This window comes from Colobus angolensis, unplaced genomic scaffold, assembly GCF_000951035.1.
Source record: "Colobus angolensis palliatus isolate OR3802 unplaced genomic scaffold, Cang.pa_1.0 Scaffold55, whole genome shotgun sequence".
NCBI lineage: Eukaryota > Metazoa > Chordata > Mammalia > Primates > Cercopithecidae > Colobus > Colobus angolensis.
The window spans coordinates 1,202,296-1,215,786 of NW_012119043.1; the positions used below are offsets into that span (position 1 = coordinate 1,202,296).

Genomic DNA, 13,491 nt, shown 5'->3' on the forward strand with positions numbered 1-13,491 from the left:
CAAAGCATTCAGGCCTTGGCCACAGCAAGCAGATGCCTTACAGGGCCCGCATTTTTTTAAAAAAAGTGGGAAACAATCAAATGTAACTTAACTAGAAATACCCCAAGTATCTCCCACACAGGGTGGGTGGTAATTAGGGAATGTCAGGTGGGAGTGTGGAGAACCAGGCGAGTCCACATACACTGACTTGCAGAGATGCCCATTGTGGGTTACAGGACCCAGGTAATCATGACTCAAAGGAGAGACCACAGGGCTGTCAGAGAATCTGATGAACTCACCAAAAAGAAAAACGGCACCGTCTGTGGGACGTGGCTACAGCATCGTTTAGAGGGAATTAGATCACGTTCTCAGAAAACAAGAATGACCACCACCCCCTGCACCCTCACCTGCGCTCCACCTGCTGGCACAGGTTGTCGAAACGCTGGCCCAGCTTGTGCACCTCGGCCTCCTGGCGCTCCAGGTCCGGGCAGTGCTCCTGGAAGCGGCTGGCCAGTGTGCTCGAGCACTGCTTGGCTGCCTGCAAGTTCTGCGCCACCTCGCCCAGGAGGGACTTCTGGGCCTGTAACTCAGAGGCCATGGCCTGGCCGGGCAGAGGAGGAGACAGCGGTGCTATGGCCAGAGCTTCCAGAGCCAGGCGATGATACCCCCCACAGCCCCCCGGGCCACTGGCTGTGGGAGGGTGGTCAAGGCCACAAGGAGGAGGGACCAGAGCCTTGCTCTGTCCATCTCAAACCTGGGTCACTTCTGCCATCTTCTGTTTTATTACAATGAACAATGCCCTGAAACACTAACTTCTAAAAACACTGCAGCAGGCAGCTCGGGCCCCGCACTAGAACAGCCTGCCACTGGCCGTGAGGCCTTGGCAAAACCGGGTCGTGAGATGGGAGTGTGAATAAGGGGCCTCGGGTCACAGAGGTGAATGTTTCCTGCGCTCAGGCAGGCAACGCGGGAAGGGGGCCCATGGCAACTGCGAGGGGAAAGCAGGCCGAGGAGGCAGCTGCTCCTCTGCCCAGTGACTTGCCCTGTGGACTGCAGCCCAGGATGCCAGCTCTGCTCAGCAAGAGATACTGGGAACATGGATTGTTAGGTGTTGTTTTTTTTTTTTTTTTTTTTTTTAAGAGATGGGGCTTGCAACATTGTCCACGCTGGACCTAAACTCTGGGGCTCAAGCAAGCCCACCCCAGCCTCCTGAATGGCTGGTGTTACAGGCATGTGCCACTGCACTGTCTGTTGCAGATATTTGATCTTAAAATGCTGGCATCTGAAATCCCATAGGTCACACAGATCCCGGGAATGGCCTCCATTTGCAGTTCCCATTTGGGCACAATGGGCATTCCAAACCCAGGAAGACGGGATGCTGGTGTCCTCATCTGTCCGGATGGAGTGGGTGGATGGGCCCGATGCCCTCACCTGCTCAGAGAAGGACTCCCGGGACTCGGGCTCCAGACTCACCGCCAGCTCTTGCCCCTTGCTGTCCAGGATGCAGCTACTCTCGGGCACTGTGTCATCCTGATTCAGATGGTTCTCGTGCGTGGCCAGCAACTCCCAGCCCTGCTGCAGGCTCTTCTCCAAGCGGTTGGCCACGTCAACCCTGAGGACACCAGTCAGGCGTCAGGGGATACCCACCTGGTCCCCTGACCCCACCCCAACCTCCACGTTGCCTGTCTGCCACCCACTTTTCCTGGGCCAAGTCCAGCAGCTGCACCAGGCGCTCGTATCTCCGGTTGGCACCCTCCACCCGGGTCCTCAGCAGGGGTGCGGTGCCACTGCCCGGGAGGGCCTGGATGAAGGCTTCGCCCTCAGCCGCGCTCCGAGTCTTCTCAGGCTCAATCCGCAGGAGCTCATTGGTGATGTTCTGTGGGGACCAGGGCCCCTCAGTTTTGGTCACAGCCGGGCAGCTCCTTCCCCCGAGGATGTGGCCAGGGTGGGCACACATTCCCACATCAGGGACAGTGGAAGCAGCTGGAAAGGCCTGGCACACTCTGGGGCTCTGATGCAGCGTCTGGACGCCAGCCTGAGGGCTGCATCTTTCACGAGCATCCCAGGGAACTGCTGAGGTGGATGGTGGACTAGTGCCACCAAAAGCACCCAGGCAGCTGCCAGGCCTGTGCTGTTCTAAGCACTGCACGTGAACGCTTCTGTTTAATAATCTTTGCAGCAACTCTGGGAGGTGAGTACTACGACTCCACCCAGTCACGGGTGGGGGCGTGATGACTCCCAGCAACTTAGGAAGGGACTTGTGGGATCAGGTTACACCTGAGACCCACATCCTCTCACGCTGACTCGGCCCTCACTGTGAGGCCCCATCAGGGACTAGGGCACTTCTCCAATCCCAGCTCCCCCTCTGTAAAATTGGAGTGCTACTCCCTGCCTCAAAGGGCTGCCTTGAGGATATGGGAGACTGTGTAGGAAAGGAGGTGGGTGGTGGTGGCCCTGCCACGTTGCCCCTGGCATCAGCTCACCCTGTCCTCGCCACCGCCCTGCGAGCAGGGCCAACCCATCGTACTCTTAGCTAACGTGTCTGCGGTCAAATCAGCCGGTGACCCAGTCCTGCGGAATTCCACAGCCCATGTGCCGTGCCAGGCGTCAGATCAACAAGCCATGCAGGGCAGTGCAAGCCTTGGCTCTTTCTCCTGGGGATGTGTCTGGAAAGAGCCTGGCGGCCTGGTCCTTGGTCTGGAAACTGGGGAAGTGATGAGAGCAGCCCTGCCACCGCCACGACTCGGGACCCGGTTACATGCAGCAGGCTGTCCCTGTCAGACACCTGCAGTGAATGTCCCAAGACCCCATGGGGAAAGGACCTCAAATAGGGGCCCCAGGGAGCCAGGGGGCCAGTGCAGGGCTCCCCAGGCCCCGCCTGTGCTCCTGACCCACAGGTACCTTGAGGTCTTTGGCCCGCTCAGCACTGTCCTGCACAGCCCGGCCTTGCTCCAGCGGTGGCCGCAGGATCCCTGTGATGGCCTTCTCCTGCCGGTCCAGGTCTCTGGCCACCTTGTCCAAGCCAGCCAGCAGCTGCCGCCCTTGTAGGTCAGAGGCATCTGTGGAGGGAGGGAGGACCCAGGCAGGTGTGACAATGGGCCAGGGGTGTGAGGCCCAGGGAGGGACCTAGGCAGCCAGCCCCCCACCTACTGCCAGGCCCTTGCCATCTCATCCACAGCATATACCCTGGGTCCAGCCCCTCCCCGGCACCCCCAGAGCCTCAGGCGAGTGGCCCTGGCACCCACCTCCGGGGTTCTCGGTCTTCAGCACCTCATACCGCTGCTGCAGCGTGCGTCTGCTCCCGGCTGCCTTCTGCTGCACGCTCCGGTACTGGCTGCCCAGGCTGTGAGGACAGAAATGAGCTGGGAACCTGGGCAGCCCACCACCCCCTGCACCCACAGAGACCTGACAGCAGACTGGCTGGGCACACACCCCAGAGGAGCCGGACAGCTCCTTAGACGCAGACAGCGAGTGGGCACTGCCATGCTGGCCTTAGTGTGCTCCTGGGCTCAGAACCATTCCTCCTTCCCCCTTCTCCATAGGAAGTCTTACTACCTAAAATTGTCCAGTAATCTCCACCAGGAGGTTACCTCTGAGGGAGGATACACAGTAGGTGCTCAATAAATACTTGAATGAATAAATGAAGGCATTCCTTGAATCATCCACTCATTCAGCAAGGAGTTCCTGGGCACCAACTTCCACCAGGTACTTAACTAGGCCCTGGAGAGAGGAAATTCAAGGAGCCCAACGAGACTGACACGTATGACAGTCAATAAAAAGTGGTGCGTGCAGTGGAAGAAGGTGCCTGGGAGCAAAGAGGAGGCAGCCCTTATTCCAGCTGAGTCCACAGTCGAGGGGCTGGGAGCTGCAGGTACAGAGAGCAGTGCATGTGGGAGCCAGGGGCCCTTAGAAACTGCTTGCTGGGGCCAGGCGCGGTGGCTCAAGCCTGTAATCCCAGCACTTTGGGAGGCCGAGACGGGCGGATCACGAGGTCAGGAGATCGAGACCATTCTGGCTAACACGGTGAAACCCCATCTCTACTAAAAAAATACAAAAAACTAGCCGGGCGAGGTGGCGGGCGCCTGTAGTCCCAGCTACTCGGGAGGCTGAGGCAGGAGAATGGCGTAAACCCGGGAGGCGGAGCTTGCAGTGAGCTGAGATCCGGCCACTGCACTCCAGCCTGGGCGACAGAGCGAGACTCCGTCTCAGAAAAAAAAAAAAAAAGAAACTGCTTGCTAGACGAAGCCCAGAGCTGGACATTCACGTTCAGCAAGTCAGCCGGCCCATGATCTGCCCCTCTCCTGCATGAACCTCCAAGGGGTTGCAGATGGAGAGTGTCAGCGACCCCCCGCTCCCCACAGGCTGAGTCCAAATGCCCAGGGCTATGAATGGGGCCTGAGAAGCCCTGGGTGGGGCTGGTCCATGCAGACTCCCGCCTTTACCCTTGTACCTGTCAGCCAGAGCCAGGGCCTCAGGGTCTGTGGGGGGGATCACGAAACAGACAGCCGGAGCAATCAGCTTGTTCCCAGCGCTGTCCATGAGTTCCCAGCTCTCCCCGTTGTTCTTCTGCAGGGTGTAGCTGTAGCCCCGCGAAATCAGGCCCTGGCAAGGGCAGGCCAGACAGTTAGGGTCCCGGGAGGGGCTGAGGGCCTGCGAGCGCGGTAGCCATCTCACCCCGGACTCTTGGACCTGGGGACCCCCGGCTCATCACTTGGACCCTCCCCATAGAGTTGGGAGGGTTATGCAGGAGGAGCACATATGTTGAGGCTGCCGGCCCAGCAACCCACCTCCATTTTCCTTTGGGGAACCGTCCCTCCCAATTCCCAGTCCCTGTGGTCTCATTCTTTCTCCATTCCCAAGCTCCAGGTGGACGCGTGACTTGCACCTGGGCAATGTGAGACTGGCATTCCCCGGCCACAGTCATTGGTATAGGGTGGACACTGGCGTTCCCCTGCCACAGTGATTGGTGTAGGGTGGACACGTGACTCAGTGGGCCAATGAGAACCTGGCCGGGGACTTCTGAGGTGGGACTGGGATTGCTAAGCTGGTGGAACACAAGGCCAGGTGCCAGTTGGCCTGCATGAGGTAAAGGGTTGGCAGAGTAACACCAACCACGGAGACAGGCACAGGCTCCCAAGAACGTCGCCTGAGGCCCCAGATCCAGCCATGTTACCCCAAAGACTTTGTAGTGATGTGAACAGAGGAGCTGGCCCCACGCACCTGCTCCCCCTCAAAGTCACAGAGTGCCTCCACGGGGATGGGCTTGAGTGGAGTCTCCCGGCGGTACTTGAGGGGCACCACCTGCTGGCCTCGCTTCTGCAACCCCCGCACCACGTCCTCATACTTGTCCAGCACCTTCTCCTGGTCCTGAAGAGAACAGGGTCAGGGACCCGGGTGAGACCAACAGCCTTCCCCCTGGTGGGAAGATGCCTAGTAGGGGCTGGGGTCAGCAGGTGGGGTGCTGTGGGGGGGTCTGTCCAGGGCTGAGGGTAGGCATGGTGTAGAGGGGTCCCCCGCCCCCCGGGCCAGCAGGGGTCCTGGGCCATCGCTCACATCCAGCTCCCGCAGCAGCAGCTCAATCTGGTACCGGTCCTTGAAGTCAGGGCCGTATTTCTGGTTCAGGTCCGAGTCCACCTTGTGCAGCAGCTCCTGAGCGTCCTTCACGTCTTTGTGGAACTTGGGGAGAAGGTGGCTCTGTCACAGCCAGGAAACCACTAGAAGCACCTGGGCTTCTGTCTGAGGCTTCAAGCTCATCCCCCAGGCGGGGCTGGGCCTCAGGTTCACCTGGAGTCCAGCGTGGGACCGTGCGCTGAGCCCGAGGCTCCTCTGTGTGGAGACAGCCTCACCCTCCCTGAGCTGGCTCCTTAGGGCCTCACTGGGAGAAGGCAGGTCCCTTCCCACCCATCCATGAGATGCCACCTCTGTGACATGTTTTCTTTGATATACCAATAAGTCTTGAGGTGTCTTTGATTCAGTTCCTCTCTGTGTACTAGGAACACCCAGACTTACTACTATAGCTTCTTTCTAGGTTTTGATAATAGCCTCCCCTTTTGGTTCTCGAAAATTCTCTTGCCCATTCTTCAGTCTATCAACTCTTGGGTCACTGTCAGCTATCCCCTGGGCTGAGCACCTGGGCTGCAGCCATGAACAGGACCTGAAGCCCCCACCGTGCAGCTCAGTGAATGAGGAGTGACACGGCGTCGCCCACATCCAGCTTTCCCCAGACATCTCAGTCCTAAGAATTACCCACAGCTTCTTTTTTTTTTTTGAGACGGAGTCTCGCTCTGTCGCCCAGGCTGGAGTACAATGGCCGGATCTCAGCTCACTGCAAGCTCCGCCTCCCGGGTTTACGCCATTCTCCTGCCTCAGCCTCCCGAGTAGCTGGGACTACAGGCGCCCGCCACCTCGCCCGGCTAGTTTTTTGTATTTTTAGTAGAGACGGGGTTTCGCCGTGTTAGCCAGGATGGTCTCGATCTCCTGACCTCGTGATCCGCCCGTCTCGGCCTCCCAAAGTGCTGGGATTACAGGCTTGAGCCACCGTGCCCGGCCTCAATCCTAAGAATTACCCACAGCTTCTTAAGAACTCTCATTCCTCTGGAAACAGACAAATGTCCAGCCACAGATGAGCGGAAAAACACAGTGGTCTAGCCATACAATGGGATATGCTTCAGCCATAAAGAGGAGTGAAGCACTGAAAATGCGACAACACGGATGAACTCGGAAAACATGCTCAGTGAGAGAAGCCAGACACAAAAGGGCAGAGACTGCACGATCCCACCGATTCTTCATATTCGTTCTAGATGTGAAACATCTGGAACAGGCAAGTCCATAGAGACAGCAAGAAGACCAAAGGCGACCTGGGGCTGGGGGAGCGGGAATGGAAGACTTACTGCCTAATGAGTACAGGGTTTTTTTGTTTTGTTTTGTTTTTTGCTGTTTCTTTTTTTGAGGCAGAGTCTCGCTCTGTTGCCCAGGCTGGAGTGCAATGGCACAATCTCAGCTCACTGCAACCTCTGCCTCCTGGGTTCAAGCAATTCTCCTGCCTGAGCTTCCCATCTGGGATTACAGGTATGGGCCACCACGCCTGGCTAACTTTTGTATTTTTAGTAGAGATGGGGTTTCATCATGTTGGCCAGGGTGGTCTCGAACTCCTGACCTCAGGTGATTCACTCGCCTCAGCTTCCCAAAGTGCTGGAATTACAGGCATGCGCCACCGTGCCCGGCCAGGGTACAGGGTTTCTGTTTGGGGTGATGGAAAGTTTTGCAAGTAGATGGTGGTGATGGTTGTATAATACTGTGAATGCAATGAATGCCACTGAATTGTACACTTAAAAATGGCAAACTGGCCAGGTGCGATGGCTCACGCCTGTAATCCAGCCAGAGCCAGGGCCTCAGGGTGCACTTTGGGAGGCCGAGGCAGGCGAATCACCTGAGGTCAGGAGTTCGAGACCAGCTTGACCAAGATGGTGAAACCCCGCCTTTACTGAAAATACAAAAATTAGCTGGGTGTGTTGATGTACACTTGTAATCCCAGCTGTTCAGGAGGCTGAGGCAGGAGAATCGCTGGAACCCAGGAGGCGGAGGTTGCAGTGGGCCGAGATCACACCACTGCACTCCAGCCTGGGTGACAGGGTGAGACTCTCTCTCAAAAACAAAAACAAAACAAAAAACAAATTTTGTTTTATGTATCTGCATGCATATTATAGATTTTACCAAGATTATAAACCCCACACACTCACCCTAGACCCCATGTGACCTGGGGAATCAGACTCTGGCCCTGGTCCCCAGGGAGGATGGACAGGGGCTGGCAAGCTTGGGACATGTCTGCACACGCCATCAGAAGCATGGGTGCTGCTGGCCTGGGATGGCAGCCCCGCAAGGCTCCTGGACCAAGCAGCACACGGCCACACATAAGCCAAGCAAGCCCTGAGCGCTCTCAGAGAGTAGCACCACTGGTGCTGGGGGGACTCCCAGGAGAGGTAGGTACCTGGTGGTAGTCCTCCATGTACTTGAGGTGACTCTCCTCGCAGATGAGCAGGTTCAGGTACTCCTTCCAGTCTGCGTGCACAGCCTCCATGTGTGCCTGTCGGAAGAAGGGGCTGGTCACCATTGGGCAGGTACTGCAGACACCAAGGGAGGGACCACTGGGATACTGGGCTAGGGCACGGTGGGGGAAGGAGGCATCTGGCATCCTCTGGGTGTGGCTACCACAGAGGTAGCCAACTTCTGCTCAGGGGTGGGAGGAGGAGAGAGGGGTCACGCCAGGGAGCCAAACAGGGATGCCACATATGGATGCCCAGGCTGTGCGGTGCACAAGGGGCAAGTGGGGGCTGTGTCTGCCTAAAGTGGTGCCTTCAGCAAATCTGCACAAAGGCACTGTCATGGACCAAACAGTGTCCACCAAATCCATGACCCTAGCCAGGCGCGGTGGCTCACGCCTGTAATCGCAGCAGTTTGGGAGGCCAAGGCGGGTGGATCACCTGAGGTCAGGAGTTCGAGACTAGCCTGGCCCACGTGATGAGGCCCCGTCTCTACTAAAAATACAAAAATTAGCTGGGTATGGTGGCGTGCGCCTGTAGTCCCAGCTACTCAGGAGGATAAGGCAGGAGAATCCCTTGAACCTGGGAGGCGGAGGTTGCAGTGAGCCGAGATTGCACCAGTGCATTCCAGCCTGGGCAACAAGAGCAAAACTCCATCTCAGGTGGGGTTGGCGGGGGCATTGTGGGGGTTGGGAAGAATGCGACCTTATTTGGGAATAGGATCTTTGCAGATGTCATTAGTTAAGGATCCTGAAATTAGGGTGAGCCCTAAATCCATTGACCTGCATCCTTATAAGAAGAGAGGACAGAGAGAGACATGGGGAGAGAAGGCCGTGTGAAGATGGAGGAAGGGACTGAAATGATACAGCCACAAGCCAAGGGCTGCTGGCAACCCCCAGAAGCTGGAAGAGCAAGGAAGGTACATGTCCTGGAGCTACCAAAGGGAATGAGGCCCTAAGACAGCTTGATTTCACACTTACAGCCCACAGACCTCTGAGAGCATGAATTTCTGTTGTTTAAAGCCACTGAGTTTGTTTTCACTTGTTGCAGCAACTCTAGGAAACTGATACCCCACAGGGGCTTCAGAAGTCCAGGGGCTCAGGGCAGAGGTGTCAATGGATCAGAGTCAGACCCAGCAAGATAGAGACAGACAGACACAAGATGCAGCTTGCAGGACCCCCAGCTCCGGGGTCTGCCTGAGCTCCAGGCGACCCACAGGCAGAGGCCAACCAGAAGCCACCCTGGAGGAAGTGTCTGGTCTTGGGGTGCACACACCTCAATGGAGTTCCTCCCGGGGTGCTCGGCTGCCAGCAGCTGGTCACCCTCGCTGTGCAGTTTGTTGATTCTCTCCTCTTTGGCCTCCAGGTTCCGGTTGATGAAATTCTGCAGTGGGGGGCAATGGAGGGGCCTCAGTGCCCGGCCTGACGGGCCTGTGCTCCCTCCAGGGCTGCCTCCTCCCTGACGCCCCAATCCCCCAGTGCCCACCTCGTACTGGCGCCGGCGGCTGGGATAGTCGAGGTTGCGGTCACTCCAGTCATACTGCATGCGGCCCTTGGCCTGCTGGTCTAGCCAGTACAGCTCGTTGGTGCAGCGCTGCATGTAGTCCTGCAGTGAACTCAGGTGCTGCTGCCGGGCCTGTGATGCTGCCTGAAGGGGCCGGGGCAAGCACAGGGCTGCGTCCTCAGCCCACTGCCACTGCTCGCTTCCTTCCCCACCTCCCTGCAGGGCCCAGCTATGGCCGGCCTGAGGACAAGCCCAGCTTAGCCACTTCCAGGCCAGGCCCCCTTAGACAAGTCACCTGACCCCCTGAAACTCATTCATTCATTCAGCAAATGTTGATTGAGCATCTCCTACGCGCTGCACACGGCTCCAGGCACTGGGGATACAGCAGTGAACGACACTACCAGCAGATACCCTTGCAGAACTGACACTTTTGGGAAGACTTAGTTTGCCCATCTGTAAATGGGGATAATGAAAGTCCTGACCTCAAAGTGCACAGAGACTGGCATATAGTTAGTTGGGGCTCAACAAATATCAGTAACTATAGCTTCTACTTTGATCTTTATCACGATCATCTTACAGACGGCTGGAAGGAAAGCACCACTTTATGTCTGAGAAGAGGGGGTGCAAGGCAAAGGAGGGATGTTTGCATTTTGGTACATGGGGCCCTCCGCGAGCCAGCAATGCGCTACGAACTTCTGCAACATTGACTCATTTCATCCTCAAAGCGACCCTGTGAGACAGGAACAGGTAGGGACTCTATTTCACAGATGAGGAAACTGAGGCTCCCAGAGGCTAAGTAACTCGCTCAAGGTGGCACCACTAACACTAAGGAGCGGAGGCAGCATGGCTCCTTGCAGCGACACAGTGCCGCCTCTGCGTTCTCTGAGACGTCTGCAATATCGGCAACAAGAAAGTATTTGCGTAGCACTCATGCAGTTTTTAAAACAATGCATCCTTTAAAGGTTTGGGAAGGAAAATGGAAAGCTTTTGTATAGAAAGCAAGTGGCATTCCTACTGGGCACACAGCAGATACTTAATAAAGAAATAAGCAGGACAGGCTGTACCCTTGGGGTCTATTAGGCTTTTCCCTGAGCAATCAGGGTAAACCTGGCAGTCGCTCAGGAGGAGGCTGGGGCACGTCTCTTCCCACCTCAACCCCTCTCCTGACTGAAACGTTTACTGCACACCTTTCTTTTTTTTTTTTTTTTTAAAGACAGGGTTTTGCTCCGTTTCCCAAGCTGGAGTGGAGTGGCATGATCTCAGCTCATTGCAGCCTCCGCCTCCTGGACTCAAACGATCCTCCCACTTCAGCCTCCCAAATAGCTGGGACCACAGCATGCCACCAAGCCCCGCTGTTACATTTTCTGTAGAGCTGGAGTCTCACTATGTTGCCCAGGTTGGTCTCAAACTCCTGAGCTCAAGTGATCCTCCTGTTTCTGCCTCCCAAAGTGCTAGGATGATAGGCCCAAGCCACCATGCCCAGCTGCCTGTGTCATTTTTAAAAGAATACATCCTTGTCCCCCCCAGCTCCAAGCTTCCCATCCTCTCCTCTCCCCATGATGCCTTTCCCCCAGGGAGCTCCTCACCAGCAGTTTCTGGTACTTGGCCCGAAGTTCGCTGTTCTGCTCCTGAGGACAGAGCCGAGGGCACGGGTCAGGGCCAGGACGCAGGCGCGGCCCCCTCAATGCCTGGGTCCCCACCACACCAGCACACGCCCCACCTTGACCCCGTCCTTGGCCAGGTGGGGCCCGATGGCCTTGACCTCGTTGTGGAAGATGTTATGCTCCTCTACTTGGTGGTCCACCAGCGGCAGGTCAGTCCCAAAGCCCTGGCTGCTCAGCTTGTCCTGGCCGGGAGGGCAGAGAAGCAATAGGGAGAGGGTGGGCTAAGGGCTGGGGATGTGCGGCCACCCCAGGAGCCTCGGGGGTGGGCATGATGGTGCTCTCTTTTTCATGGGGCCCCGCAGAGCCACAGGGAGATGCCGGCCACACCTTCAACCCTGAAGTTCCGTTTGCTGAGCACTGACCCCTATCATCTTTCATCTCACAGAGCCCCAGAGGTCCACATGGTTACTGTTCCATCTCTCAGATGAGGACACAGAGGCTGAGTGAGGGCAAGTCACCTGCCCAGGGTCATGCCACTAATAGTGGACAAGCTGGCCAGGCATGGTGGCTGATACCTGTCATCCCAGCACTTTGGGAGGCCAAGGGGGGCGGATCACTTGAACCCAGGAGTTTGAGACCAGTCTGGCCAACGTGGCAAAGCCCCATCTCTACAAAAACAGAAAAAATCAGCCAGGTGTGGTGGCATGCACCTGTAATCCCAGCTACTTGAGAGGCTGAGGTGGGAGGATCACCTAAGCTTGGAAAGTTGAGGCTGCAGTGGGCTGTGATCATGCCACTGCACTCCAGCCTGGGAGACAGAGTAAGACCTTGTCTCAAAAATAAATAAATAGGCCGGGCGCGGTGGCTCAAGCCTGTAATCCCAGCACTTTGGGAGGCCGAGACGGGCGGATCACGAGGTCAGGAGATCGAGACCATCCTGGCTAACACGGTGAAACCCCGTCTCTACTAAAAATACAAAAAACTAGCCGGGCGACATGGCGGGCGCCTGTAGTTCCAGCTACTCGGGAGGCTGAGGCAGGAGAACGGCGTGAACCCGGGAGTCGGAGCTTGCAGTGAGCTGAGATCCGGCCAGTGCGCTCCAGCCTGGGCGGCAGAGCGAGACTCCATCTCAAAAAATAAATAAATAAATAAATAAATAAATAATAAAATTGGGGAAGCTCAAGAGTTTGAGACAAGCCTGGCCAATGTGGCAAAGCCCCGTCTCTATAAAAATACAAAAAATTAGCCAGGTGTGGTGGCGTGCACCCGTAATTCCAGCTACTTGGGAGGCTGAGGTGGGAGGATCACCTAAGCCTGGGAAATTGAGGTTGCAGTGAGCCGTGATCATGCCACTGCACTCTAGCCTGGGCGACGGAGTGAGACCTTGTCTCGTGAATGAATGAATGAATGATTAAATAAATAAATAAATAAATAAATAAAAAAAATTGGGGAAGCTGAGGCTCGAACCTGGGACACCTAGCTGCAGTGGCTGCGTGCTTCTCTGGGGCGAGGGCCAGGAAAGGGAGCGACAGGCCAGAAGTCTGGCCCCTCCTGTCCCAGCCTGCCCACAAAACGTCACCAGGACCCCAACATGCCAGGGCTGGAAAGTGGGACTCAGGAGCAGCAGTGAGGTGTGGCTGATGGGACAGAGTCCAAATCTCCACCGCTCGAGCTGTGTGACCCTGACTTGGCGCTGCACTTCTCTGAGCCTCACTCCTCTCACGGGCACATTGGAAAATCATCAGGACCACGGCTGTCTCCCTGGTAAGACCCAGGATGCCCATTACATGGTGAGGCTCTCCCTGCACATGCATGGCCCCCTCCCCAGCTGAAGCCCTGCAGCCGGCGGCCCGGTCCAGGCCATACCAGCTTCTCCTCCACCAGCGCCGCCCAGTTGACTTGTGGGTCCACTTCCTTCGCCGCCAGGCTGTAGATCTGCTTGTGTTTCCCGCGCAGGTTGGTCACGCGCTCCTTCAGCTGGCGGATACTGATGGGAGAGAGGCAGCCCGCTTAGTGGGGCTGGTTGGCACTGCCTGTACCCCACAAGGGGCCTCCCACCCAAACCCTGGCCTCAGTGTCCTGGAAGGACACAGTGACCATGGCCTTTGGTTCCAGACAATCAGGGCATCCTGTCACCCCTCCTCTGACGTACTTTCTTTTTTTTTTTTTTTTTTTTTTTTGAGACAGAGTCTTTTTTTTTTTCCCAGGCTGGAGTGCAGTGGCACGATCTCAGCTCATGGCAACCTCCACCTCCCAAGTTCAAGCAATTCTTCTGCCTCAGCCTGCTGAGTAGCTGGGATTACAGGCGTGCACCACCACACCCCGCTAATTTTTGTATTTTTAGTAGAGACAAGGTTTCACCATCT

The 13,491-nt window shown here is 56.6% G+C and overlaps 1 protein-coding gene across 1 annotated transcript in view; it reads right to left on the reverse strand.

Annotated features, from left to right (window-relative positions):
- Positions 1–13,491, reverse strand: part of PPL (periplakin) — a 39,668-nt gene that overhangs the window by 8,021 nt on the left and 18,156 nt on the right. The window contains exons 6-19 of the mRNA XM_011961424.1: positions 12,992–13,112; positions 11,242–11,367; positions 11,108–11,149; positions 9,504–9,665; positions 9,294–9,401; positions 7,967–8,062; positions 5,533–5,655; positions 5,200–5,346; positions 4,430–4,581; positions 3,225–3,322; positions 2,881–3,038; positions 1,677–1,855; positions 1,453–1,591; positions 387–580 (exon numbers count right to left, since the gene is read on the reverse strand). Of these exons, the coding sequence (XP_011816814.1) occupies positions 387–580; positions 1,453–1,591; positions 1,677–1,855; positions 2,881–3,038; positions 3,225–3,322; positions 4,430–4,581; positions 5,200–5,346; positions 5,533–5,655; positions 7,967–8,062; positions 9,294–9,401; positions 9,504–9,665; positions 11,108–11,149; positions 11,242–11,367; positions 12,992–13,112 (1,845 nt within the window). The remainder of the gene's footprint in view (positions 1–386; positions 581–1,452; positions 1,592–1,676; positions 1,856–2,880; positions 3,039–3,224; positions 3,323–4,429; positions 4,582–5,199; positions 5,347–5,532; positions 5,656–7,966; positions 8,063–9,293; positions 9,402–9,503; positions 9,666–11,107; positions 11,150–11,241; positions 11,368–12,991; positions 13,113–13,491) is intronic.